Raw genomic sequence first — 18430 nt, 5'->3', positions numbered from 1 at the left:
CTTTGGAACTCCTTTCCTTATGATCTTTCCAGACTTTCTTCCCATTCACTCTTCCGTAAGGCCCTGAAGACATGGCTCTTCACTCAGTCTATAGCCTAACTCTTTCTCCCTCCTTCGTGTATAGTCTGCTTTAGCGCCTTGATGCCCTTGGGCTAAGTCCACGCTGTATAAGATCCAATTTCATTCATTCGTTCATTCATTTAAAAAGTCTGAAAGTTTATTAATCATATCTATGGGACCCTTTTTTTGTGAAATGACAATGGAAAAAAATAAATTTAAAGGATTTTCCATATATGACAGTTGGTTCTGTAACTAATGTTTCTATAATGTATGGGTCATCACAAATTAATTGCCAATATTTACTTAGTATATTTCTTATATGTTCATTATTTGGTACATGTTATTATTATATGATCTTTTTCTCAAAGTCTCATTTTGCTCTTTCTGCTTTGCCAAATAACAGATATTGTTTTTGTTTATTTATTTTTCTTTTGCTAATGCATTTTTGATTGCATGCCAGGAAAATGTCTTTGCTGAAATCTTCTTCACATTCCCAAACTAAGTTTTTCAAAATCATCCTCAGTGGAACAATTAATTTCTCTTCTGTCTGAAGAATTCCCCCTATAGCATATTCTAATTCAAACTTTTCTGGTGGTAGCTTTCTGCATATACTATGCTGCTTGTGGCTGTTGTCTTAATGTCTAATGTTATCTGTATTTTCTGATTTTCATGTGAATGCTAATGCACAAAAAGGCAATTTTTGATTAGGTAATCTCATGTATAAATGTCACGTTATACTGATTGCTAATGAGCTCTAAAAGTATTTTTGGACTTTTTCCAGTGTTCCATCCAAGATTATAGATAAATTGTCTGTATTGTCTAGACACAATGATTATATGACTCCAGTACACAGATGACATAGTCATAATCTGGGTTGATATTAGGCACAAGTTCAAAGAATGCTGTTAAGAGACTGAATGTTACTCCACACAACTTGAGGTTTACATATAAGACTAGAAAAGCTAAAACCACCTGAGAATTAATTTTGTTATTGCTTTGAGTTGGTGTCATCTGATACTGTCTCATGTGACATTAGTTATTGTTTTCCTTTGAGATCACTGTACCATGCAATTGTTGGCTTCGTATCACTTGTTTGCCTTTGAGACAGTAGGGTTTTGTTTGCACATGTATTGGTGTTAGGATTGGTGCACATTTCTTATGTTTTTAGGCCATAGTGCCAATGAATGTACGCTGCCTGCCCACACGTAGGTTAGTCTAGCATCCGTCACCTAAGAATTTCATAAGGTATTCTAGGTGTTTGTTGTTCCTATGCCTCTTTGATTGACCTCTCGTACCCTGTATCACAATTTACCCTAGTGCTTTGTGAGCAGTGTCTTTCCTCGCCATTTCTTAAAACTATATCTTTGATTTGAAAAATTCTGGACTTCTACCAAGGACTCCAATGGGCTACAACTCCTTTTTTTTTAGTTTTAATTTTTTATGTCTGTTGATTTATGATTTGTGTGCATGGTGGATTTGGATGCTTTGTTTGTTTTTCAGGGTATAGAGTTTGATAAAGTTGGTGGTATTGAGTTTTGGTCAGACTTTTCCATTTATTTATTTACTAGCTTACCCGTCGCGCGTTGCTGCGATCTCAGAAAAAAGGAAATTTAAGGAAACTTGTTATGATAACATTTAATTTACATTGTGTAATTTTTATTGAAACTTATTCATTTTAATATGGAAAACATTTTAAAGTGTTGTTTTAATTCTGTTTATTTATTCGAGTGCTTGTGGATACACGGTATTTTTTGTTTTTCCGTCTGGTACGTACACGAATAAATCAGAAGGTTTTCCGACGCGTGAGCTGGCCACATTCAGTTGTCCATGTGAGAAGCACGGATTCTTATGCCGATCGGATGAATGGTGTAGTAATGCATAAAGGACAAACAGACATACTTTCGCTTTTATATATATATATAGATAGATTTTATTTATTAAGAAACTAGCCAAATTAAACCTGTGGGAATCACAGCGCTTTACAAGGATTACATGTAGATTGATTACATGAGCTATGACCATAGGACACTGCTTTACAAGAGTTACATGTGAATCTTTTACAGCAAATTTCAGAAGTCATATAATCTAGGGCAGGAAGCAGATACACAGGGTTCATTTACAGGAGATGGATACAGGTGGGGAGCAAATATTAATAAAGTATATGGTGGGGAAGGGGTATCCGGAGGGGTTTGGGAACAAGGTCAGAGTAATCAGTGAATTTGTTGTATGGGGTGCTAGGTGGGTCATGCCAGTTAGATGTGGTGGATTTGTTTAGGAATTTGTTGAGAAGAGAGAGTTTAAAGCTTTTCCTGAAGTGAAAGTAGGATTGGTTGTCATGCCATTCTTTAGGAAGGGCATTCCTACTTCTTGGGGCGTTTCCAGAGAAGGATCGGGTGAGGGATTTGGTTTTCTTGAATTTGGGAGGGATGAGGAGAAGGGTGTTGGGGCTTCGTAGACATCGTTTTTGGTCAGCTTTAGTGAGTTTGTTATCGAAGTAGGTAGGGTTTCTAGAATAGACAGTTTTGTTTGTTATACAGGCTGTTTTGCATATACTCTTTGCTTCAATTGGTAACCAGTTGAGTTTCTTTAGAGTGGGAGTGATGTGATCGAATCGTCTCTCGAGAGAGATCAGTCTGGCCGCTGCGCTGACAGTGAGTATCAGGGAGAAAGTGTTGCTGAGATATTGGATGTCTTTGCATGAGGTCATTTTGACACAGATTTGGGTTTCATCTGGATAAAGATGGTAGGCAATTTTGTCTCGTTTCAGGATCTGTGCAAAAAGTTCCATGTAGAAGTTAAAGAGGGTAGGCAATTGGATTGATCCTTGGGGGACTTCTAAGGTGACTGATGTTACTGTCAATGTGCACTTGTTTATTTTGATTAGGTCAGATCTTTCAGTCAGGTATGATGAGAACCATTGTAAGGCAGTGCCGCTGATGCCAGCTATTATGCGAGGGTGTTGTGAAGAGTGTTGTGGTTGACGGTATCAAAGGCCTGTGAGAGGTTCAGGAAGATGAGGAATCAGGTATCCCCTCCATCAAGGGATCTGTGTAGGTCTTCAGTGTTGTTCAAAATTACGGTCTTTGTACTGCAACCTTTCCTAAATCCAGATTAAAATGTGTTGTGTAAGCTGAATTTCTCTATCTAGTTGTTTAATTGAAAGATGATGCATACTTTGATGGTTTTAGCAAGTAGCTGGAGGTTGGTGATGGGTCTGTAGTTATTGAGGTCGTCGGAGCCAGGCTTCTTGCTAAGAGGGGTGATTTGGCCAGGTTTAAGGGAAGTAGGCATGCACCCACTGGATAAGGAGAGTTTATGGTATTAGTCCAGGTTGAAGCGATGATGTGTCTGAGTTTCTTGACAAGGGAGCAGGGGAGAGGGTCAGAGTTGGCTTTAAGGAGGATAGTATTTCCCTAAATTTCCTTTTCAGATATGGTTGAAAATTCGGACCAGTTTGCTTTGTTTTTGGATGGAGGTGATTGACGCTGTGGTTTTGGTATTCTGAGCTGTTTGAATTCTAGAGATCGACCTTAATTGGTGAGGGGGTATGAGAGTGGATGGCGATGGGAGGAGGAGGTTTAACGAGAGTTCAAAGTTTGTTATCTTGTCTGCAAAGCATTTAGCAAACTCTTCACAACGTTTAGTGGAGGCATCTGTATGATGTTGAGGAATGGAGGAGGTTTGGTTTTTGAAATCTGGTGATTTCCAATCCTGTTTTTACCCACTGCACTTCGTTGAATAATTTTTTTGTTTGATTGTTTGTTTAAATAAATACTTCTCTATTTTGAATGTAAAACTTCGCAGATCATTGTGTTGTTCTGTATAATAATACCCATACTTACTTAATGGGGACCAATGTCTCTTACAACATATTTTATACCCTAGGTCCCTTCAGACTCTCAGTGTTCCCTTGTTTCTTTATAACCTGATTGACATGCAGGTCAAAAAGAATTAGGTGGTGATCAGGCCAGTCCATGGGAAAGATGGAATGGAAGGATATGCCATTGTGGTAGGAGAGGATAGTGTCAAGGTTCACATCTCTGTTGTGGGTTTACCTTTTGCAGCTTTGGGTGAGACCTTTCACTTCTAGGAGGGAATCTAGTGCTTGTACGGTAGTGACACTGGTATCATTTAGGTGTAGGTTTAGGTCTCCCAGGAGGATGTCTGTGGAATCTTTCAAGGAGTTTTGAGTTATGAGGTCCGTTTATACTTCTAGGAATTGATGCTTGTCACCTAGAGAGTGAAAGATGAAGTGGAATTACAAAGGGTTTCAACCTTTAGAGGAAAGAGTCTATCCTAGGTATTCAAAGGTTGAGTATTCAGTTGTGTGGAAGGGAGTAAGGTGGAGACCATTTTTGTGTAAGATTGATAGACCACCACCGGAGCGATCTTTGCAATTGCAATGGATTTTTGAGAAACCTAATGGGGTGAGGAGATCCATTTGTTGTTTAGCCAAGTTTCTGTCAGAAAGCATAGGTTGATTTTGTGAAGTAGAATGGTTTCTGCTATTTCAGTGGCAAGCTTTGATGCTGACTGACAGTTTAGGAGCATGTAGTTTAGTATGCTTGCTGCTTTTGGTTCGGACTGTGTGAGTTGGATGGAGGTGAGGTGGGGAGTGGTCTGGGAGGGCGGATGGTGATGGGGAACACGCTTGTGCTGAGAATGACCAGGATTTTGGGGTAGGAAGGTTTGTTGGTTGCAGTGGCATAGAGCTGAACAGGGCTTCCACTTTGTTATGAGATAATCCAGGTGTAGCACGTCTAGGTTTGAGATGGTATTGTTTGAGAGGGATAGTCCGCCAGGGTGTGTTTATGGTAAGCAAATCATCTCCCATTCCCAAGGTTTCATTTTCCCTAGTTGGAGTAAATGCACCTCAATCCTAGCCCACTCCATCATCATCCATGCAAGGGTTGTCAAAGAATAGATGTAAAGGAATCTCGGACTGAGCAATCGGAAAATTGCTATGTATGCTGCTTTGGCTTTAAAGTCCCAGCTCTCGAGTCTACGTACTGTTTCCCAGAAACCTACAAAAACAATTTCTATGATATTCTTCAAATGCAGAGAGGCTTTCAATAGTTAACCATCAATCCATTTTTTTCATTTATATGCAATAGGGGCAGATTTCTATTACGCAAACAATAGGTTTAAATAATCCTACTGTTCATTAAATATAATTCTCCTGTGTGGACAATGTTGCAACAAAGCAAAACAAATGTTAAAGGCCATTGTTGGCTAGTATGACCTCGGTTGATGATGGCCAGGCTCAGACATGCAACAAAGGTGGGTGATTTGTGATGAAATTCCACAGAATGTATGACTAACCTGAATGATAGTGCTATAAAAATATTCATAGCTTTCAATATACAAGAAAAATATATTTTCTCTTTTGGGAAACCATGGATATTCTGTTTGACTTTTCCCTCTTGTTCATGTGATTCTTTAGTGGAAGACAACCATTGGGCCGTTTTTTGCAATGCTTCGCCAATGTACCAATCTCTAGAGGCAATAAGAGCAAGACAAATGTTGTTACATCATCTTCAGTGACAGTCTTGCTTTATTTTCCATGCCTGGTATGGTTGAGTTTCTCATGCCTAATGCATGTAGATATGTATGATTCTATATTCATGTGCTGATATAAAAAGTAAAATGGAAGTGGAATGCTTTGCGAAGCAATAAATAATATTTAAATGTAAATCAATAACCACTCACTTTCACACCTTACCTCGTAGGCAAGAGTTTGACATGGAACGTAGCCCTGATCTTAATAAGGAGATTTATCTACAGGATATTCACTGTGTGAGCTCCCTATGCAAGGCCTACTTCAGAGAACTTCCCAATCCACTCCTCACGTATCAGCTATATGACAAATTTGCTGTAAGTATATAGTGCAGTTGAAGCAGCTGTAAGTGGGTGGCCCTGATCTGTACGTTAGAATTACATTGATTTTGAGGGAGATTATGCATTTGCTGTGAAAAGTGTCTATTTCAATCCTACCATCATTTCAATCTGTACCTGCCATCCGCTTTAGATGGGATTATTAGTCATTAATTATTAATTAAGAAGGAATCTACACTATATTTTCAATTAAAATACCACAATGGGAACCTGGATGCTTACTCTTTGCAACATGTTTCTCTGAACTAGGATGCTGTAGCTATCCAGATGGAGGAAGGACGGCTTGTGAAAATCAAGGAAGTATTGAAGGAGCTACCGCCCCCACACTACAGGTAATAACAAGTGGTGATAAGCTTCAGTTGTGGCAAAAATATTATGTTCTAAATCTCATTCACAAAAGTATTGAAGTATTGTCCCATAAGGTGTAGATTTCTCAATTTAACTCCAAGGGCCTGATACTTTTGTGCATGATACTTAGACACATAATTTATGCTAAAGTATATTCTACAATTATATTTTGGTACCACGCATCATTTGTCATATCAATGATGCGATGTAAAGCGGTGATGCAAAACAAATGTGCCTCACGCCAAGATATATTTTAAAGGAGCGATTCTATTGATACTAAATCTGTGCTAGTCTACTGCAAAATCAAGAAAATTGCGAAAAATCAACGTCTCAATCTCTAACTGGGAGAGACATGAGGAGGCCACTTATAAGTTATAGCCTGAAGGTTTCAGAAGGCTATTATCTGAAACAAATTAACAAAACAGAAGTGGCGGGAAACCAGATGGTTCTCAGTCAAAGGGAAAAAGTCATATATTTATTGAAATTTTGAACACATAATGGTAGTAGCTCCAAAAGCAAATTTAAAGAGAAAAACAACTTGTATTGCATACAGTGTCATCAGGAAGGTTTCTCAGCAGTGATCACCTAACAATGTCACCTTAGAATAAGTAAGGGCCTTATTATGAGTCTGGCATTGCGGGAGTGGGATTGCCCCGCTCTCGCACTGCCAAATCCATGTAGGAACTGCCCGCCAGATCAGGAGTTTTCTCCTGGTCTCGTAGGTGTTCCTAGGATGTTGCCTATGAAATAGGCTCCGCAATGGGAATATCAAAGACAGTATCATATGTGTGAAAATCTTTAGGAAATTCAATACAAAGTGGACCTTGAATTTTTCAATATCAATATATAATTGACCAGATGCTAATAGTTATCAAAAATATTTGTATTTATTCAACAGTATTAACTATTTTTTCTTTTTTTATTATTTTTTTGTTAAAAATCAATACCAATGGAGGTGGGGTGGGGGACGAGGTTCGTTTGTTCTATAATGTCTGCAAGGATATGCTCACTCTATTGATGTTTGCTGAAGATCCCGGTTTTTGGGACTATGCATTTTATGTGTGACCAAACAAATAAAATTTGTTATAAAAAAAAATCAATACCAATACATTATATGCAAAAGCAAAAATTCTTATTTAATTCAATGCACAGCACTAAATTGGTATATTTCTGTAATAATTCTTACTACATTCATTTCAGGCATACTCTCACATTCATCCACTGTCTACCTTATCATAAATTTGATACAGATTTATACAGAGATTCTGAGCATTTGTTATACTTTAAACAAAACAAGGTTTGTCAATTATTTTCATTACAAGTGGCGTCTAGTCAATGCTAGGATTATTTAGGACTTTTTCCATATGAGGATTTTGTGTCATCAAATAGGGTATGGCACCTATTTCAGTCGCAAAAACAGAATTATAAGGGTCATGGCTAGAATAAGTCTTGTCCTACACGTTTCGGTTTTGAGCCATGTTTGGTATGAATCCTTATGACTGGGAGTTGAGCGTATAGTCTATCTGACTAGTTGATATGCTGAATCTGTCTATAAACTGATATTATTGGTATAACGATACTACAATACAAAGAGATGGCACAACATTATTTCACCTGATATATTAGTCTCTTAGGTTGCGATGGGGGGATCTCTGTGCCGAGCCGGGAAAGTCGAAATCGTTTCGTATGTAGGATCTCTTTCTCTGCCCGTACTGAGCATTAAAGAGGATTTAGGCAGGTGCCGTCAACACGCAGGCGTGCGTTTCTCTTAAGTATCATCCTGCGAAATAGTCCCGTCTGGTAATCAGATGGTGTGCACACGCCATGGAGAGGGGCTATGTTAATTAAAACCAGGGCTGAGGACCCTGATTGGTTTGCAGATGTAGGCAGTACCTGAACGGCATGGACTGCTGCAGTCCATGCCATGCAGGTACTGGTGTGCATGCACACGGGGGCGAATGTTGTGCACCCCTGTGTGCATCCATATGGTGTGTGGCACAGGAGGCCCTTCGGGCCCCCTTAATTTCCTCACCGCGACACTTTTTGTGGTAATCGTACCGCCATGAAATGTTTGGCAGTGAGGAAACTCACAATATACTTGGTGGGGCTGCAGCAGCCTCACCAAGCATACTGCGACCTCTAGTCCGCCACACTTTTGCCAGGGATCTCTGATTCCTGGCAGTTGCAGTGGTCTGGAAGACTGCCCCTGTGAGTGTGGCGGTTCGTGGACCGCCAGACTCATAATAAGCTCCTAAGTCTTGCAATTATGATTAATGTGTGCCGTAGACAAGGCAAGCCTGAAATTGAACATCCCATAGCGCAACCACCTAAAATCAGATATGAAAGCACTCCACTGATCTCATTTTTGTTTGCTCAACATGAATCCACTGATCTCATTTTTATTTGCTCACCACAGATCCATTGATTTAATTTTTGTTTTCACAACACAAACGTTTGTATGTTTAATTGAAACAAGTTCTCCACCATGTTCGTTATGTTTTGTTAAATAAGACACATGACTCCACCTTTATGTATTAAGGTTTCTATATTATTTTCAGTTTTGCTTCCTTTCTACATGTATTATTTTCAGACATCTATGAGCCTTGAACTATTTGGTGTTATGTTACAATTCCCTTCCATTTTTATCTTTTTGTTTCCAGGTTATCAGTTTTAGGAGTTTTATGTATTATTTTAAATGTGGATGAAGTCACAAACGTCTCTGGCAATCATTTATAAAATACAACTTGAAAACTTAAAAAGATAAAGGATTTACATTTTGAAGACAAAATGAGGAACAAATGACTAAGCAAGCCTTATCACGTTGGGGTGTGAAGTAAACATATAAAAAAAGAAGAACCACTTCAAAACTTTAAAGTGGACAGTGAAACATAGGAGAGGGGTGCACATAAACCAATAAGTAAATATTACAATATATATGAAGGTGATGAATCCAGCAGTGAATACCTGTGTGGTTTGCAAAAATGACTAATTGACAGCACAGAGGCTGTTTTTTGATCACCTAGCCCAATATCTCCTTCACGTGTGAGGGCCTTCTTTAAGTTTGGCTTTTGTATGGAATAAACTCAAATGATAGAGTGTTCAACAGCCCTTTCACCCGCCTTGTTTTGGACTATTGAGTACCACTTAGGGCAGCACTATCATGCCTTTCTTTCAAATTATGTATTCAATCTCAGAAAATGTACATCTGATATTTCACAACTAGGCAGGTAATGTCTACGCCCCGTTGAGGGGTTGTATGTCTTAATATAATCAACAATAAATACCACATATACCAACTCTGCAATATCCACTACCAACCTACTGGCAAGGAGAGCAGAGATTGAGAAGAACAAAATTAGAATTCTTAACTTCAAATCTACATAATATGCTTACAGTCAATATTGGGAGTTGATTTAAGGTCATGTTGATACCAAAAGTTTCATATTGTGGCAGAACCTCTGCCAAGTGTTTTAAGGAACAACCCATATAAGGCCCAAACACATTAAAATTGATATGGAGATATTTTACCTAAACATCTTTTATTCGACAGCCAACCTTTGGCTACATTTTCTGGCAATGCTACACTGCATTCATGGGATATTATCCTGATCATGTTCTTGAAAATAATATGTCTCCTATTCTCTCCACTTTACCCAAGTTCTCCTCCCATGGCCACACATGAAGAGTACAAACAAAAATGCTTGGAATGGTTTTAGAACTTTTTTTAATAAGGGAGGACCACCGTGTGCAACTCATAACACATTGTCTCCAGAAGATCAATACACAGAATATTTTTCAGTAAGAGATGTAAAATATTTCTGTTTAAGAATTGTTGTGAAAGTAATCTTAAAACTTTTAACAATTCAGTTGTATTATGATCAATGCAGCACCAAAGTCCTTTGTTGGTTCAGCGTTGTGTATTATAGCAAGCAGCATCACCTCACATCACCTCCATTATTTTTTGTATTCTGTGTTCTAGGACCTTGGAGTTTTTAATGAAGCATTTAGTCCGTATGGCTTCTTTCAGCCCTGAAACCAGCATGCATGCAAGGAATCTGGCAATCGTATGGGCACCTAATCTTCTTAGGTAAGAACTTTGAACATGACACACTATTCAAGTTATGTTGCATTATTTTGTTTTTGGTTATCCATGATCTGTAGAGCCTGTTTAACCAGAGTATGGACATTGTTGTCGGAACAAGTATTCATGGAATTTAATAACAAGTGGACTTTCAGAAGACATTTGAAAGACAGCAAATTATGCTCCATTATAATCTGTTGGAGAAGGAATGCCCCAGCCTGGAAACAAAGTAGAAACAAGCATTGGCAAAGCCAATAGGTTCTGCCTATGCGAAACCTATAAGCATTAGCAATGTTTTTTAAAGATGTTACACAGCAGCTGTAGCTGCTGTGTAACATGACTCAAAGTAAATCAAAACCAAGTGGTATGACTCGGCTAGCATCGATCACTTCATATCTCTTTTTTGTCTTCTTTAAGTCATGTGGCACAGAAGCCCGTGCTGCTGTGAAACATCTTTAAAAGCATTAACAAAGTCAGATAGCGCTGTGTGACCTAGTTGGCTTTATTAAGATCTTTTAAAGAGAATGTGGCGATATGACCAGAACTGCCGCCTGTGAAACAGGGGAACCAGGTTTGAGTCTCAGCATCGGTTTAAGATCCTGTGATTTTTGGCAAATCACTGAAACACCCCAGGCCAAAAAGCAAACATCAATGTGTCCTTGTGTGAAGTAAATGCTGCTCATGTAAAGTGCTCCAAAACTTACGGGTCGAACTTGCGCGGTAAAACTGTTTTTTAAAAAAGCAACAAGAAAGAGAAGGGTGGGAAACAATGGTGACAGGGTGGGTGGGTTAAAGAGAATGACGGGGGTGTCAACAGTTAAAAAAAGAAAGAGTACCTTAAGGAGCCTGTGGTCAGTGGAAGGACACTGGCCACGGGAATCAGTACTTAGTCCATGGCAAAGAACCGAAGAGCCAAAGAATGAAGTCAAGCACAGGAGGAAGCTGAAGGCGAGGAGGAGGCATTGACCAATAGCAAGTAAGGAGACAAGAGTGACGTGGGAGTCAACCAATGTTAACACCTTGGCTGCTAAGGCAATTCCCCTCCTGTGCTGGAAATTACTCTTAGGCTCTATTCATGACGAGCTCAGCTCGTCATCAGCACAGCTCAACTGTGCCTCATGACGAGCTGAGCTCGTCATGAGCAGGGAAGGGGTTAAGTAAAGCTAGGCATAGGCAGGCTCTAAGCCCCTTTTAAGCTTTTTTAAAGAACAATAGCTTCCACTGACAGTGAATGCGTGCTGTAGGCAAAACTTAAAAAGGACAGCCCTTAATGATTTGTTTTTCTAATGTAAGTGGCACCAAATGTGAGCTGGACCTCAGGTTTAAAACTAGCTCAGATGATGCTTTATGTGAATTGCGTTTGACAAGAAGGAGAAAGATGAATGATGGCTATTGCCATTAGAAAATGACTGTATAGCTATGCTGGTCTAAAGCAGAGAACATTGTAGGTTTCTGAAGATAGGAAATCTATAACTGATCTTATGGTCCACACTGAATCAGACTGATGAAGTTAAACTTCCAAAATCCAACAAAACATAGATATAAACCTTATGAAGTAACATTCTATGCAATTGTTTAGTAGTAACTTCAGTTTAAATAATTCCTGGAAATGCATCATGTGTAAATACTCCTTCTACATAACTATAGATGTAATATAGACCTTCATGTTACCCCACATATGGAACAGTCATAAGTTCTAATACTTCTATTGCATGATCCACTCAATTTTGCGAATGCTTTTATGGTTGAATATTGGATATGAAATGTTAAAATGTAGTCATAATTTAGGTGATTGTTTAGAGTTTGTCAGATACCTCATCAGCCCCATTAGGAATGTTCATCGGATGGGTCTTCTAGCAAATTTTCCCACATCCATTAAACTATAATTGACCCTCTTAGACTCTTGAGAATATACTCTAAATTGTAGCCTTCAAGAGACCCAACATCATTCAGCTGTTGCATGGCAATAAACAGATTCACTCAAGGTGTCCATGGATTGTAATACTAACCCTTTCGATGCTCATGACGGAACGGTTCCGTCATGAGCATCGGTCGAGCTGTGCTCATGACGGAACCGTTCCGTCATGACCACACCCATTTTCATTAGGGCCCAGCACCGGCGGTAAATCTGCACCGCACGGATGAGGTTAAGACCTGGTCGGAGAGAGAAATGCCAGTGACCCACATGCATCAATTCATGGACAACAATATCAAACCTGTTGCCCCTGAAGCATATTTGAAGAGCACCTTCACTGATGATTGTGTTGATAATATTGCAAGTGAAACAAATCCTCTTTGTTAGGATTTACAATATGGATTTATGTATGTCTTACTTCTCTGATCCTGCTCTCAACCTTTTCCCATTAGGTCAAAGGACATAGAGGCTTCTGGATTCAATGGCACAGCAGCATTTATGGAGGTTCGAATACAGTCGATTGTGGTGGAATTCATTTTGACTCACGTGGATCAGATCTTCCAAGATGCACCTCTTAATGGTACAGTAACCTTTTTTCTATTTTCCATATTTGACCTCAGAGTTCTAAAGTAATCAGCAATACCAACTCTACCCCATTTTCTTTGATGATGCCTATTTGCAATATTTTGTCAAATAATCCTACTAACAAGATTTCGGTAAATTATGCGTGGAGTCATAAGAATGCTTTCACAGCACTTTGACTTGCAAGGCTAACTGTAAGAAATAGCAGATTCTTTAAAGGATAGCTAGACAGGAATGGCTGTTGAAGAGTTTATTTGGAGGAAATGAACAGATTAGCAGTGATTTGGATATCACCTGTTGGATTAATTTAGGTTATGTTTCTCGATGTGTAGACTGCCAAGTGCCTGTATAAACATAAATGCTTCATTGAAAATTCATTTACGATGCAAATCCTGCCCTTTCAAGAACTTCAAATTGTACTCTTACTGTGCAAATTGACAAAAAAGGATCTGTAGAAAAGTCACAAGGAGCAAAGTCACACTTTTACTTTTGGAAAGGCATGAATTTCCAGTGCAAACACTTTATTACGTATTGAATAGGAAGAAGACATACATAAAAATCAAATGAAGTAAAATGTTTATATATACACAACGAGATGAAATTATTGTCATCAATCTGTGAAAAGTGGAGGCAATGCAAATAAATACTAGGTAAAAGGTAAAAAGAAAACCAAACACAATCACAATGTACTACTTAGAAATCCATCCACACAAGACAAGAAAACAAATCTGTATTATCCACATATCCATAGGATTCATCATATCCATATTAAATGAGGAAGAGCTATCTAGATTGATTCCTCTTTTTGTAAAACGAACCCATTCCCATTATGTACGATTGGAAAAACCAACCAAAGTCTTCCAAAAAGGTTTGTCACAGATTCAAGGCTTGAATTCAGAATCAGAATAGAGGGTGTTCTCCAACACTGCAATGTGCTACTGGTGCATTGTTATTTCTGTTCTCCACTGGGGAAAATTATAACAGTGCTGTGTGGCCTGTTGGATATACACCCTTCTAAAGGCATGGGCAACACCTTTACATTAGCGCACCTGGGAAGAATACTTTTTTCATAGATGTGACATCTAAATGAGAGAAATCGTCTGCCTGCTGGTCAGATGAATTTCTTCTTTTTTATATGAAAGTGGGAAAGGGTCATCTTGAACAGCAATGCTTACTGGCCTGGCCTGTTTGTCCTGTGGGTTATTAAAGTTGGGATGTGAGGCAATGGGAAATGGGCATGTGCATACTGGAATGTCTGATGGTGGAAAGAAGGGTGCTGTATTTTTTAACCTGGAGGCTTTCCTTGCTTTTATTAATGCCCATGGCAGCACCTTTGCTACACAACTGACCACAAACCAGCATTGCATGGAATGTTGTCTGGCAGGCATCAGGGTCACCCACGATGCCTGGTGCAACCTTACCAGTATCCACAGATTCTAGTTACAGCATTTTTAGTGTGTCTCTTTGTTTTATATCCCCCCTAATTTGGAGTTAGGTAACTTTAAATGTGTCATATAAGCCTCAAGACTAAAGTTGTGGTGAAAGTTGCACTTTTCCCTTTTTTTACCTCCCCTATTAAAGATTGTTATTGTATTATTTCATGCATTCATTTTTTATTTTCCTATATCTTAGTTTTTGTTAAATGCAAGTACAATGCAACTGAAAATGATTGGGGTTAACTGATTCAGCCATTATATTTCACACTATTAAACCTCAATCTTAGTTTATCTTTTTCAAATATTTGTGTAAGGATTTTTTGTGAAGAATCGTGTAGGCTTCTTGTGTAAATTTCAATTTGCTGTTGTACTTCTAATTTTATTTCTCAACTAAGAAGGTAAAATATGTATTTAAAGTCCACAGACTGTAATATTTGAAAGATAATGTGCTTCAGGGCCTGATTTGAGGTTGGGTGGTTGGTAAAAAACTCAAAATCATATTCTTAAGCAAGGAAGAGTTGAAATTGCAAAACTTTTTTCAACACATAATTCTAGCAAGATATACATGTGTAACATGACGATCATCTATGACAGTCTGTAATTTTGGAGACTACATTCTACTGCAGCAAGCTAGGGGAGCCTCAGTGAAGATCCAATACAAGATTTTGATTTTAACAAGTTTATGAAAAAGAACTACGGGCAGCTGGAAGACCTCTTATCAATGAACAAATGTTTCTTTAGAATTGTATTCAAGTGACAGTGCCTGGTTTCAGTGCCTTGTCCTGGATACATGCTTTCTTGATAAGAGGATGCTCTTTATTTGCTTTTATTAGTCCAGATACATTCAATAGTGACCTTTTTTGCAGCTCTGAGGCCATTAAAATATAACTATGGTCCTGATGTACTAACATTCATTCGTAAAACTTGATTGTAAATTTCATGAAGACTTTTTGCGAATGTACTCTGATTTTTCAAACCAACTGATGTATTGTTAGGTAAATTCACAAAATTACGATTCACAAGAGAACACAGAATGACCTGCCTAATATCAACTGAGTGGGTCATAATTTACGACGTCCATCACACAAGGGGTCAAACAGGAAGTGTTTGCTACAAAATAGAATGCTCTATCCTACACTACTCCCAAATATATATATAGCTCACAAGAAGTATAGGGTAGCGAGGTGCTCAAGAGTGAAAAGAGTTGTGACAGGTGGGGGCACAACAGGTGTTTTGGATGAAAACCCTCACTCATCCGAGGGTGATATGCTTCATCATTGGGTTCCTCCAGCACACTGGGACTGCAAGGTACCCAGTGTGGGCTATAACTTTCCCTCAGGAAAGGAGAAGGATTGTTTTTAAGGAGCAAGTCAAAGTTTTAAATACCTCTTCGGTAGAGGTGAGGGGCAGAGTGTAACAAAAAAGTGTGTATCAAAACTAACTCAATAGGAACAACAAATTGTATTACTACGTCATATAGGATAGAGGTTAAAAGCAATGTAAGGCATGGTTATGGATGTATGCTCTGTGTTGTGGTCAACATGTTTCTGCCCTATATGCCATCAAAAGTTCGGGGCATTCTTCTGGACCATGAAATTCAGTCACTCTGCTACAAAAAACGCACATAAACAATAATAGTTAAGACTAAATACTCAGGCCCATATTCTTGACCAACCATGCGCAGCGGCAGCAATTTATTGGGTAGGTCAGGTGACCCTAAGAACAATGTGTACGGTCCGACTCTGCCATCTACAGAGTCTCTCCACACGTAGATTCCTCTTACGCATGGAGGTCCCTCACCGTCTGAGACTCTTGTGGGAGTGGATGAAGCATGTCACCTTCGGGTGAGTGAGGGTTTTCGTCCAAAGCACCTGTTGTGCCCCCACCTGTCAAAACTCTTTTTATCTCTTGAGCGCCTCACAATTTACGACCTCCTGAGATTGGCTATAAACATTAGATGGTGGCGTGCAAAGGAGAGCAGATCACCATCTCGCTGTTTGCATTTCCAAATTGAAAACCTTTTCCTTAAAGCAGCCTGAGTCCCTTAAAGGAACCAGAGTGCTTTTAAACACATCTATTTGGAAAAATATGATGGAAAGCAGACAGGGATTCAGTGGACCACTGCCTACACTACCTGAGGATGCAAATGCAATTTTCAAAGGTGAATGAGCACTGCACGGGCACAATTCCCCTTTGTGAATCAGTTATGATCTCTCTGAGAAGTTGATAACTGTTCTGTGAATTGCAACCAGAATTATGATTATAAACCACTGACATATACCAAATTTCAGTTTGGAAAGAATGCCAATTTATTTCCCCTTCCATATTGAATTTTAGTGGGGGATGCAAAACTATTTTCACTTGAACCTTTGTTTGTTTATTAAGAAAAATGCATTTTGTGTTCGCAATACTGAGTTATTTCGAGAACCGTATGGTTGGCAAATGCAAAATACCTATGTACGTCTTGCCCTAAGATCCTACTAAACCTGCAATATTTAATCTATAATCATTGATATTGTCTTTTTCTATTACCTGGGATGTGTGGAAAGGTGAAATGCACACTTGACTATGAAAGTTGCCATTATTGTCATGTGGCAAAATGGGGCATGGTTGTATGAGCATGCGGATGCTTTTAGATAGAGAACTTTATTGATCCTCCTTTGATCTGAATCTCAAGTGTTGAGGCTTTGTGATTTGCTTACATCCACAGGTGGGGAAAATGAGTGCTACCGCAGGTCTTTCCCTGTGACAGGCACATCCGCGTCACTTCCAGTCTGCACCAAGGATGACTTTTACTTCCGTAGTCTCTCCTACAATGTGCCCAGCATCTTGAATCAAGGAGACGGTCCGCCTCAAATTCGACCATACCACACAATCATCGACATCACTGACCATAAGTAATCCTTCCTTTTCTTCTCATACCCCTTCATACATGTGAACAAAATGATGGAATTATATTCTGCTATATCATTCCCTTTTTTTCCCGCCAAAAATATACTTACTTTATAAATAATTTTCATGTAAAACAAAAGCACAGTAAATACATTCAATTGAAATTAGTAGGATATGATAAGTGATATTATTATGATGTTGGTTAGCGACAGGTTTATTGACAGGCTTAGAGACACATTATGAGTTTGGTCTGAGGCCATTTTGGAATTATGGCCTGATTTAGAGTTTGGTTCACAGTGTAATCTCTCACAAAAGTTATAGAGTATCCTGTGAGGCAATCCCTAGATCCACCCGCTCCATTCTGAGTCAAATGGACTGCCCACCTTATTTAGAGACGATGGCTGATACCTTTTATTTCTTTAAAGAGAGCCATAGAAATTAATGACCCCCATATCCTGGGGGAAAACTCCCACAGTGTTGTGGGTCAGTAGTTTTTTTGTTTTTTCAGAAGAAGGCTTCTGCTGTGGAAGTTTTTTTTTGTTTTAAAACAAAACAGGTTTGGTCCATATCATCTTTAACACTGTGGGAAAATAATTTACAATAGAATAAAATATGGGCCAGGGCTATGGTGTGAAGAAAGTGAGAGAGTCTAATGTTGAAAGTTTGACCTAAGGTACAATTTTCAGGAACTAATCGGCTTGTGATTTTGGCCCAGTAAGTTCGAAGCTGATGCTAATATTTCAACCAGGGTGCTCACTGTTACCAGTAGTACATTTTTATCTGCATGATTGCTGGTGGCCATGTGCAGCAGCGTGGAAATAACAGACACATAAGAAGTTACTAATGCACACACCAGGAGTTCACTACTTTTTGAGGTGTGCTCCTCAGCTTCATTTGGTTCAGTATGAGGCCTGAAGTTTTAAATCATGGGCATTGTCAAAGGTAACGGTTGCTTCCTCATGATCACTCAAATAAATGAGCAGTGCTCCAGAAGTGGTTCTGGCGTGGTGAGGAACAGCCCCTCTTAGTACAATGATGTACCAGACTTGACGGTGACCACTGCCAAGGTAAAAGTCCTGGCAAATAACCATTTCTACCTTCCTAATTAATTTTTACTATGTTTACACCTCTTCAAATGCACTTCAGCGTTTCTATCTTTCTAATGAACGTCTATAAGTTACCTTCGATCCAGTGCACTTTAATGCATTTCTATCTTCCTAA

General features: G+C 38.9%; 1 protein-coding gene across 2 annotated transcripts in view; it reads left to right on the top strand.

Annotated features, from left to right (window-relative positions):
* The window catches only part of ARHGAP30 (Rho GTPase activating protein 30), a 128419-nt gene that overhangs the window by 49070 nt on the left and 60919 nt on the right, over positions 1–18430 (top strand). For both annotated transcript variants that reach the window (XM_086945416.1, XM_086945417.1), the window contains exons 3-7: positions 5790–5934; positions 6205–6287; positions 10283–10390; positions 12752–12879; positions 17028–17214. In XM_086945416.1, coding sequence (XP_086801542.1) covers positions 5790–5934; positions 6205–6287; positions 10283–10390; positions 12752–12879; positions 17028–17214 — 651 coding nt within the window. The remainder of the gene's footprint in view (positions 1–5789; positions 5935–6204; positions 6288–10282; positions 10391–12751; positions 12880–17027; positions 17215–18430) is intronic.

Source organism: Lissotriton vulgaris, chromosome 12 (genome assembly GCF_964263255.1).
Source record: "Lissotriton vulgaris chromosome 12, aLisVul1.2, whole genome shotgun sequence".
NCBI lineage: Eukaryota > Metazoa > Chordata > Amphibia > Caudata > Salamandridae > Lissotriton > Lissotriton vulgaris.
This window is presented reverse-complemented; position numbering and strand designations above follow the sequence as displayed.